The 10732-nt window shown below is 47.5% G+C and overlaps 2 protein-coding genes across 2 annotated transcripts; both read left to right on the top strand.

The window, feature by feature from the left end:
• Positions 1-2443: 2443 nt before the first annotated feature.
• On the top strand, positions 2444-3903 carry C8Q69DRAFT_502513 (hypothetical protein; the record flags this gene model as incomplete). Its single annotated transcript, XM_028632400.1, has 2 exons — positions 2444-2457; positions 2532-3903. 2 exons carry the CDS (start codon positions 2444-2446, stop codon positions 3901-3903), a joined length of 1386 nt encoding a protein of 461 aa, XP_028488608.1.
• Positions 3904-6056: 2153 nt separating this feature from the next.
• Positions 6057-10663, top strand: C8Q69DRAFT_425418 (putative RNA-directed RNA polymerase (Sad-1)). Its single transcript, XM_028628424.1, has 4 exons — positions 6057-6418; positions 6473-6629; positions 6689-7154; positions 7209-10663. The coding sequence occupies exons 1-4, from the start codon at positions 6069-6071 to the stop codon at positions 10526-10528; spliced, it is 4293 nt and encodes a 1430-aa protein (XP_028488607.1). The 5' UTR covers positions 6057-6068; the 3' UTR covers positions 10529-10663.
• The last annotated feature ends 69 nt before the right edge of the window (positions 10664-10732 follow it).

Raw genomic sequence — 10732 nt, 5'->3', positions numbered from 1 at the left:
TGCGGTCCCATAAGTGCGCTTAGGAGTCGAAGGAGCTCGATGCCGCACATTGGGGGGTCACAAGGACGACAATAGACCCGACTAAGGAAATGTGACTGATTCCAGAGGTTCCACTTAAACAGAGATCAGCACTCCTGCTATCTCTCAATCTACTCCGTAGACCTGATTATCCTAACATTCGGCTGTAGTTATCTAGTGTCGCGGTCGTCAAGAATAGTGCATTGGCTTCTCCGTGTTTACTGCAGACTTGCCAAAAAAGAAAGCTATTAACTACGGCAGCTAACTTTTTTCCTCGCATGAGCTCTATATCCGCTAAAGCTCTTTCGGAGAGCTATCCTCTTTAGCTAGTGGCCTAGTCTTATAATAGTCACTCAACTGAGCCGTCTTCCCTCTTCGCTAGAGGAAAATCTAGGAATACAAATGGCATAGTTCTCCTCCGCAGCTACTATCATATATTTTGCAATTCAAAACTTTTCACGAGAGACTTTGATGGCCTCGTAGAACCGGGGAGAGGCTACAGCGCATTCTGATAATATAACGGAGAAATAAAATAGTTATTGCCTGCAAAATGAATGGCTTGCATTGCAGGCCATCTCTCCGCGTTCGATGTGAACGGTCCCTAGTGGCGATGGCAGTCGTTCACGCAGTTGACTGTGCGCCATCAAGCGGTGAGGTCAATTGAGTTTAAGAACGCCAATCGTAACAACGAGGCCAATAAGCTTGTGTAAGAGGACAGTGTGTTTCCCAAACAAACACGAAATATGATCTCGGGGACCGACTTGAGAACCATGACTCCCGTTCTGCAAGTGTTGAACGTATACATACAATAGCTCCAAACCTACCTTGTGCGCAATTCCGCCGCAGCCTCTTCGTTTGAGGACCTTAGCTGTGAATAGACTGCTAACAGGTCGTCTGTAGAATCTTAACACGGCATCAATCAAGCAAGATGAGCTATGATCGAGCCTCATATAAATGAAACACGGTCCTTGGGATGCTCGGGGTACATATAGGAGCTGAGAATTTTTGCCGAGATAAAAATCAATGGATTTCTGGCTTGTAAATTTTGCAACATTGGACGTTTGTTTAGCTTAGCTTGGTGGTCTAGATAGCTCTCTGCGGTTGGCGCCTCAGGTCAGACTAACGGTTAGCTGCGGTGATCCGCGTCCTTGACCGCTAACTACCCCTCCAGGTCAAGAGAACTCGCTCCTCCCAACCTCCCCGTTAACTGTTATTTGATCCCATATCGGCCACTTAAACCCCGACGGTTTGTGGATACACTCCTCTCAGATACATACGGAGTACTACGGAGTATAGCAAAACACTTTCTTATAAGCGCGACAAGCCTCTTTTACCAAATGAAGCCAGTGCTCCGTGCTTTTAGGAGAACTGATAGGAAAGAACTAGAATTCCCGCCTGATAAGTGTACTCTGTAGCTCTTCATCGTCAGTCCACTAATCCTGCCGGGCGCAAGTAGGATCTTCTCTGCGGTTCGTCATTGCGCGACTGTCACTATCAATTGCTTCATGGTTTGGAATATTGCGAGGCGCGGCCCATTTTTGTCCGAGTGATGTGGACCTTCGCTATGGCACCAGCTTCAGAATCGGCAAACCCCGTCAGTCAAGTGGCATACATAGTGCGAGGGAAGTTGAAGCTAAACATGGAAATTGCAGCTGCCAGCGCTAGGTAAATACTTAGCAGTATGCTTTATCCTGCGGGAGGAAAGGTCACCAAGACAGAGATAAGGCAACAGCGTAATACCCTCACTTTTTAGTGAGGGGGATGAGACGCGCATTGTATGAGCAGAGGGGCTGGGTGATGGGGCGCTACTATGCTAAATCAGCGTCTACTGTTATCGCCTCCAAGAGTCTCCATAGCCAGCATGATATCAGTTTAGAGCATTTAGTGCCCAAGAAAAAAAAGACCAGGCTGGCTATGACAGCCAATCAGCAGGTTGTTTCAAGCTATTTGATGGCGGTGATCCTTATCCACGTGTTCCTGCATGGGTGATGTGTTTTGCCATCTCACAGTTTTTATGTATACTAACAACAATATTCATGCGTGTCAGTGTGTTTTAGGGCACTCCATTCTCTTAGTCCGGAGACGCCTCCTCTGTATGTTGCGATAGCAAGGCCGGGATGTGGAGTCAGAGAGCCTTATAAAACCATCCAACTAGGTGCCAATTCTGTTCAGTGCTGCTAATCAAAAATCACAATCCACGAAGGCTACATCCATCCCGCCCTGCGTTGAGAAACAGCTGGGCAGTGACGCTGTCTGTTGTTGGTGCTGTTGTCGTCTATGTGTGCTGTTAAGTCTGAAACAACATTCAGCATCACTTCCTCCTCTCATAACCCTTCTGCTACTTTATCTTCTCTCAACTCCAACCGTCAAGATGATGCGAGTATCAAGTTTCTCAAAGTCTGTACGCTCATTGACGTCTTCGAAAATGGGGAATATACTGTAAGTGTGCTTACTGTCCGTACAAAACGAATATTTCTATCATATCAAGATCTAACACGTCCCAATGATTATAGGACAACGCCCGATAAATCTCCTTCATCGGCCCCTGTCATCCTTGCCCTTTTGGGATTCGAAGGACCAGAGCGAGACCTTTTCATCAAAGAAGTTACCGGTACCGACCTCGTTCGTGACCAAAATACACAGAATGGAGCCAAGGCTTCTATCTTCAAGGGGGTCCTTGCAAACAGAAATATCTGGCTTGTGGACTGCCCCTCTCTCTCGGTGACGGATAAAGAGTTCCTAGATGCTGTCAAGACTACCATCCTCAAGGACTACACCGGCTCGAAGGGTGCTGTGGATGGCATCGTCTATTTTCACGACATCACAGACACAAATGTCAAGGAACAGGCCTCCAGAAACCAAGCTTTGTTTACAAAACTCCAAAGGCCGGGCCAGGACAATGTCATGATCGTGACCACACAGTGGGACCGCAATCAAGCAAGCGAAGAAGGGGAGCGCACCGAGAACGACCTCAAAGAAGCTTACGGTTATGCATCGCCATTGGAAGCATCAAACGTGCGTCAGAGTCACGAGTCGAGCGGAGAAGAAAGCAACTATGTTGCAATCGCTCGGGAGCTTATCGCCACAACGACCATTTCAGCTCGCATCGGCAACGACCAGCTCGCCAAGATGTCTCTCCAAGATCTGATCGCCATTATCACGAGTAAGGAGAACGAACTCATCGAGTTGAGGTCCAAGCTTCGAACTGCCTTGACGTCACACGCCCAAGAAATAGAGACAACAGGGGCAGCGAGACAAGCTATTGACGATGAACTGAAACAAGCTCAAATCACCATCAGCACCCTTCAAGAAGACCTTCAGCGACAGCAGGAAGAATTTTCCTCGGAAAAGCAGTCAATGGTAGAGGCACTTGAGAATGCCCAGACAACGGTCAACCATCTCAGGGTGGATCTGGAGAGAAATCACGATGAGACCACCTCCGAGATCACCCGGCTTCAGCACCGGTTCAGCGCCGACAAAAAGACTCTTGAAGACAAGATCCATCAGCTCGAGGGGAAAATCTCGAATATAGTATTAACCGGTAGGGTTTACACTCCAGATGAGACCCTGTCAATCTCCTCGGCCAGCAAGCTGAATGTGCTCGATTCTAGGGGCGAATTTCCGCTCTATAAAGCCGCCGCAGGCGGACATAGCGGTGATGTGAAGCAGATGCTAGAGCAGGGAGCAAACCCCTCACTGAGAACTTGGTACAAATGGACAGCGCTGCACTGGGCTGTTAACAATGGCCACAGTGATGTTGTCAAGCTTCTGCTCTCCTACGGCGCTGATGTTAATGCTGTGTCGGATACAGGAAAGACACCACTTAGCATGGCTCACGACGATGATATACGACAGTTGCTCATCCAGCAAGGGGCAGCAGCATAACAGTGACGATCGAGAGTGGATACTCTTATTTAACGGCTTATGAGATGAGATGATGGAAGGAATGTTTTACATTGCAAATATTCTGCAGATGACGGCGTTACTCGGTTATGCTTTTTGATTTCATTCTCTTCTTTCCCTTTTGTCTTTTTACTTTTTCTTTTCTATGTTCTCATACTAAACTTCGAGTCCCGCATATTTGTATTATTTCCCTTGATGAAAGGACTCGCCTTTTTGGCATTTATTCCCAGAAGATATTGTGAATATTGATTCCACTTGGTCTCGAGACGCTCAGTCTTTTACCATTTGATCTTTTCCCTTTTCGCTATTCATAGATTTTCGATGCGGAGATATTGCAGCGAGTCCTTAGAGCTTCTCCCGCAACCCCTGAGATCGACACCGATGTGCAGCTTGGCTTCTTCCAACTTTTCAGTCGAATCTAATTTGGTCACTATGAATCTCCAGTCGTTCTGTATGTGAATTATAGCGCATACTGTGTCCATATCTCCCTCCATGCATTGCGATATGTTGGTTTTACTCGAAGATCTCCTGCCCGCGAGGAAGCTACTAGAGCGTCTGGCTTTTACCGATGGAAGGATTTGTGTTCTAATTGTGCATATATTCCCATATCTGTTTCGCTCTCTGGGTACGGTATCCGTCGAGTCCTGCAATAACTATTCTCTTCTAGTCAGCAATATCAAGGACAAGATAAAGGAGTGTACAGCAAGAGCTACCCTGGATGGTTCGGTGTTTCTGTTTCTTAGTATGTGCCTGGTCTTAGCATTATTATCTCACAGCATATAACGGAGAGGGACGTCTACCATTGTCAAAGAAATTCAGAAAGAAATCGATAACTAGATCACGATATTGCCATGTTTTACCGACTGCGCCATCTGTCCAAAGTACCTTAAACAAAGACTGTTCAGCATCACGTGTGTATTCTTCCGCACTGAAAAACTCCCTTCATGCATATACGCTGGCTCCTACAACCTTGTGATTACAGATTTGTTGGGGTATCCCGAGACTACTCTATGTGTTCAATTATAACTGAGAACTGTGCAAAAACCAGTTGATTTATATCGATCGCTTGCTTGTCGGTATATACACAGAGGGTTGCTGCTTTACATGAGAGACAGAGCTCAGCACCCCTGCTAATATTCTTTGCTTTTTTCTAGACCTGATGGTCCTGACAATATACTATCCCAAGTCTGATAAACAGCAGACATGGATGCCGACCAAGTAAGTCTTATCCATGTGCAGGCTTCTTACGTTGTGGTGTCTATTTGTTATACCCGACTTGTCACGTCTATCTGGATAGCTGCAGTAGGGCTGCAGCTGTTATGCATCGCCAATGCCCTTCTCGTGTAACAGGGGACATGCAATGCAAACGGAGGCCTTGAAAGCTTTACATAGCATGGAACATGACGCAGTCTCTTCTATTTGATTAAGTCTTTCTGTTTGTCCGTCTTCGCGGCGCTGCTGCTCATCTCCTAACAAGATTCGTCTTCCAAGAAGGAGCACTGCTATAGCATCTCACTTTTACTGATCATCCATGTGCTATATTACTAGAGCACCGCGAGTGGCACTCAAGAACAGAGACGCCCTCGCCAGCGAGGAAGTCGTGGTCGTGGAGACCATCGCAACAGGCGCATGCGCGAGGAGCGCGTGCGGAAGGCGCTAGACAGACAAGAACTGAAGAGGCAGGAGGTCCTTTCTAGGACACCTTCTCCTCCTCTCACTCAAGCAGGTGAGGACATCAGACAGACTTGCTCCTTTGTAGGCTCTAGGCAGAGTCGATCTCCCATCTTCATCGAAGAATCGAATCTGCACAACGTTTATCAGCATCAGGATGTCATCTGCTCCAATTTGATGCTATCAACAAAAGGAAGACCTCACGTGGCAACACCTGTCTCCTCCACCTTGTGTTCTGTTTCTTGTCTTCTTCCAGATTTTAACCTCACTCATCCTGCCTTACTTCACTCCCACTCCTCTCATTCACGGGTCCAAACTTGATCTTCTACTCTATCAATATCATCCTGCCCTTTCAGACTACTCCTCTCAGCATGCCTCCTCGCAGGAAAGACTCAAGACCTCGTCCACAGCCAACAGCCTCGCCTTTCATCTTCCCATCACCACTGACTCACATAAATCTAGCACCAGGACCCAGTATGGGGGTTGGCCGGGTTCAAGGCACCGGTGGCAGGGGTGGTAACTCCCTCCTGCCACCGCCACGTCTGAACCCAGGCACGCAGATGCCTCCACAACGCGGTGCATCTCAGGCTGCTGCTCATATACCGGTGGCTGTTCCGTCACCACAGCCCCAAATGATGCCCCTAGCATTGATCCGTGCTCCTTGGAAGTCGTGGGAAACCCTCGCTGTGAGCCTCTCAAACGTCCCACCTGAGGCCAATACGTTTGTCCTCTGGCAGGCCTTCAAAAATGAAGGCCATATCTTTTCAATTGACCTCTTTGAGGATGCTCGCGGTCGACGAGAACACCGCGGAAAGATCCGTTTCAAGTTTGTCTTCACCTCATTTCATCTTCACTATCAAGGAAAACTGACATGGAACAGACCACCTCCGCACTCAGACTTCTGGAGAAAAGGCACGTATACTATCACGCTTTCTGGCGGACGGCTGGCAACCATATATGTCCATCTGGACACAGAACGCAAGAACAGTGAGAATCCAAGCCCAGTGAGACCTGATGTCTCCTATCCGGCCGAGATCGTAGGTTCTGCTCCTCCGTCCTACTTGATATTATTTGACTAATATTGTTCGTTTTCCAGAATCTGCCAATTCATACGATGGACATCGGTGTATTGTGGGATAATGATAAGATGTTACCCATGCGGACCGTTGGAGCTGGTTCTCAGGAGCATGCCAGTCTCATTGTGGATGTCAGGAGACGTGCTATAACTGTCAGCTTCCAGCTACCGATATTCAACGCACGTCAGAAGGACCTTTCGAACGGGCGCCTTCATGACTATCGTCTCAAAATCCCTTTTTCGCAGTTGACTCGCATCTCTCAGATCCAAGATTCCCCTTCAGATCCCATATCCCATGCCTTCACCCTTGACACTCCGCCTGTCTACCACCGCAAGATTAGAAACATTGGATCATCATTTGTGGACGCTGATAACAGTTGGAGGGATGCCGATACATGGTACCGCCAGACAGACATTGTCCGTACCCCAGAAGAATTGGCGCCTCTTCCAGTCTGTCTGCGCAAAGCAAAGCCATTGATCGATATCGGTAAGTACGGATCCGGGTGGATGCTGACTGCCATGGCTTATTTGTACTGTTTAGGTAAATGGACCACGTTCCGGATCACGTATCCCAGAGATGTCGATGACAAGGGCCAGTTCACAATGCTCTGCGATATGCTAAGAGATTTCAATGTTATTATCGAGTCCGACAGTAACTTTTCTCTTCAGCGTCCCGAGACAGCAGCAATCGTCCGCATATGGAAATGGATCGATCCGCCTGATAACCGTCAATCAAAGCAGTCATCTTCGTTAGAATACTTGGTCGAAGATGACTATGTCCCTCTTCCTTTTTCGGTGAGATACCAGTTGGAAGTCTGCCTTTCTCACGGCTACATCAGCGAATTCAGAGCCAAGAAGGAGTTCATCGACAAACTTGCAGCTATGGACGAGGCTAAGGCGAGACGACTACTGGAGCATGTGTCGACAGAGAAAATAGTGTATCATGACCCGATGGAAATATTCAATATAAAGTTTGTGAAAGGTGTTACGAAAACTAGGCTCCCTTCCTACTGCTGTTACATGCGCTCTGCCAAGGTGACCCCTAGCACGGTCTACTACAACACTCCCTCTGTCGATATCACAAATCGTGTTATACGTCACTATATTGAACATGCCGATCGATTCCTCCGGGTCCGATTCACGGATGAGAAACTGCAAGGAAGGATCAACTCTACGGAGAATAACACGATGGACGAGGTGTTTACCAGGATCAAGAGAACGATGGCGAACGGCATCACTATAGGTGATCGGCACTACGAATTCCTTGCATTTGGCAATTCACAGTTTCGTGAACATGGTGCTTACTTCTTCGCTCCTTTGCCCAACTTAACAGCCTCGAATATCCGTGCTTGGATGGGTAGTTTCGGCAACATCAGAAATATCGCCAAGCACGCTGCCAGGCTGGGACAATGCTTCTCCACAACTCGGGCTGTGACGGGTTGTTCCGTTCAAGTATGCGAGATTGAAGACATCGTCCGGAATGGATATACTTTCTCTGACGGAGTCGGCCGGATATCCAAATTCCTTGCTGAGATGGCAAAGACCGAGTTGAAAATAAAGACCCCTTCTGGGGACCCTCCTTCGGTATTCCAATTCCGCCTCGGAGGCTGTAAGGGTATCTTGACCGTCTCCCCAGAAGCGCAGAGACAGGAAATCCACATTCGCAAGAGCCAATACAAATTCGCTGCCATCCATAACGGCTTGGAGATCATTCGCTGGTCTCAGTTCTGTATGGCTACTTTGAACCGTCAATTGATTATCGTTCTATCAACACTTGGAATACAAGATCAAGTCTTTCTTGAAAAGATGCGTGCCATGCTTGGAAGCCTTGATGAAGCTATGACTAGCGAGTCCCACGCCATTCGCCTACTACAGAAATATGTCGATCCGAATCAGATGAGTTTGGTCGTCGGTAAGATGGTTGAAGACGGTTTCCAGCAGGCTAAGGAACCTTTCGTCATGTCACTTCTTGAGTTGTGGCGTGCCTGGCAGATCAAATATCTCAAAGAAAAAGCGAAAATTGCGATCGATAAGGGAGCCTGCTTGTTTGGATGCATGGATGATCTCGGTATTCTGAAAGGCCACTTTGAGAAGGATATGCCAGACAAAGATGCTTCATACGAAGAGAAGCTAGCTGCACTTCCTGAAATATTTGTACAGGTATCGCGTCCAGACCAAGGTGGGAGCTATCAAGTCATAGAGGGACCATGTATCCTTGCCCGCAATCCCTCACTTCACCCCGGCGATATTCGTGTTGTCAAAGCTGTCAACGTGCCCCAATTGAGAGAGCACAGGGACGTCATTGTCATGCCGCAGACTGGAGACCGCGATATATCAAGTATGTGCTCTGGCGGTGATTTAGATGGTGACGACTATCTCGTGATCTGGGATCCAGATCTACTTCCAGAGGATTGGTTTCGTGCACCTATGGATTATACAGCCACCAAAGCTGATGATTTGGATCGTGATGTCACCGTTAATGATATCACTTCGTTCTTCGTCACATACATGAAGAACGATCATCTGCCACGTATCGCACAAGCTCATCTTGCCTTTGCAGATCGCCTTGAGGGAGGTGTGAACGAAGAGAAGTGCATACGTCTCGCGCAGTTGCACTCAGATGCCGTAGATTACAACAAAACTGGAGCGCCCGCTAGGATGACTCGTAATCTGACACCGAAAATGTGGCCTCACTTTATGGAGAAGAAGCATCAGCCGAAGGAGAAGATCTATACCTCCAGGAAGATCCTCGGTCAACTCTACGACAATGTTGATCGGGTCAATTTCGTTCCTCATCTGGAAATGTCCTTTGACCAACGGATCCTTGACTGTGATATTGAGCCTAGCGACGATCTCAAACAGTTCGCCAAAGACCTTAAAGATGAATACGATGCATCCATGCGCAGAATTATGGCGCAACACGAAATCAAAACTGAATTCGAGGTGTGGTCCACTTTTGTTCTCAGTCATGCGAACATGAGTAAAGACTACAAATTCCACGAAGAGCTAGGTGCATTGTCTTCTTCTCTCCGAGAACGTTTCCGAAACGCATGCTACGAAAAGGTTGGCGGACGGACATTCGAGCTGCTAAGCCCCTTAGCAGTAGCAATGTATAAAGTTACACACGATGATATGGTCACTGCGTTGAATAAATATCGTGAGAAGGATGTGCACGATGGATTGCAATTTCACCGAGAAGTTCCAGAACTGAATAAGCTTCCCTTTATCAGCTTCCCATGGGTACTTTCAACCATCTTGGGTAAGATTGCAATGGGTGATTATGAGCAAACTATCAACCGCGAGCACGACATCCATGGGAAAGGGCCTGTATCCCAGAAATATCGTGGTCGCGCTACTGGAATTCTAATTGATGACAGCATACGGACCGATGTTGAAACTGTGCAGGGTATTCAGCCTTCAGGTCAGCTCTTGGAATTATTCCAGCATGATCCGTTCTCGAACAACATTACACACGACGTTCACTCCGCGCGTCAAGATATGACAGAGAATAGCAGTAGTATCGACTCACTGGACGACCTGCTTGACTTCGGCCTGTCGGAGTCGTCCCACGCGAGGTTCATTTCTTCTGCGTCTACTGCGCCTGTGTGCCTTGAAGCCGACTTCGACTTGCTCGATCTCGACGATAAACCTGAGAAGAAATCACTTGACGAAAGTCATCCCGCGTACCATGACGTGAACGAGAACTCAATTGGACAGCTGTCGGTGCACGAATCGGCCAATAGCACTATGGAAGAAGACAATGTGGAGGAAGTCTTCGACATTGTTGAACAAGATGGTGATGTGAAACCGAGCCCATTGGATATTCTCAACCAGCTTCTAAATGGGTCGGTGGATAACTGAGGCGGATTTCAAACGCTTGACACTATCTTTTATTAGTTTTTCTCTCTTTGTGACCTAGGGCTTTCTTCCTGTCCCCTTGCAGACAAGGGATTAGTTAACTCGTCCATAGAAGTCAATTGCAGCAATTCTAATGGGGCAGGTATTAGATGTGATTACAACATCACGCTTGAATAAACATGGATGCAAAGTAGAATCTTATTGAAG

The sequence above is a fragment of the Paecilomyces variotii genome, assembly GCF_004022145.1.
Source record: "Paecilomyces variotii strain CBS 101075 chromosome Unknown C8Q69scaffold_1, whole genome shotgun sequence".
Taxonomy (NCBI): domain Eukaryota; kingdom Fungi; phylum Ascomycota; class Eurotiomycetes; order Eurotiales; family Thermoascaceae; genus Paecilomyces; species Paecilomyces variotii.
The sequence above is the reverse complement of the archived record's forward strand: the minus strand, read 5'-3'. Positions and strand labels throughout refer to the sequence as shown.

Excerpts from the sequence above, each read along its gene's own strand:
- C8Q69DRAFT_425418 (XM_028628424.1), top strand. The coding sequence starts at position 6,069 with ATGGGGGTTGGCCGGGTTCAAGGCACCGGTGGCAGGGGTGGTAACTCC. Across the intron at positions 6,419-6,472 it reads CGCGGAAAGATCCGTTTCAA|ACCACCTCCGCACTCAGACT; the intron begins GTTTGTCTTCAC and ends GACATGGAACAG. Across the intron at positions 6,630-6,688 it reads TCTCCTATCCGGCCGAGATC|AATCTGCCAATTCATACGAT; the intron begins GTAGGTTCTGCT and ends TTCGTTTTCCAG.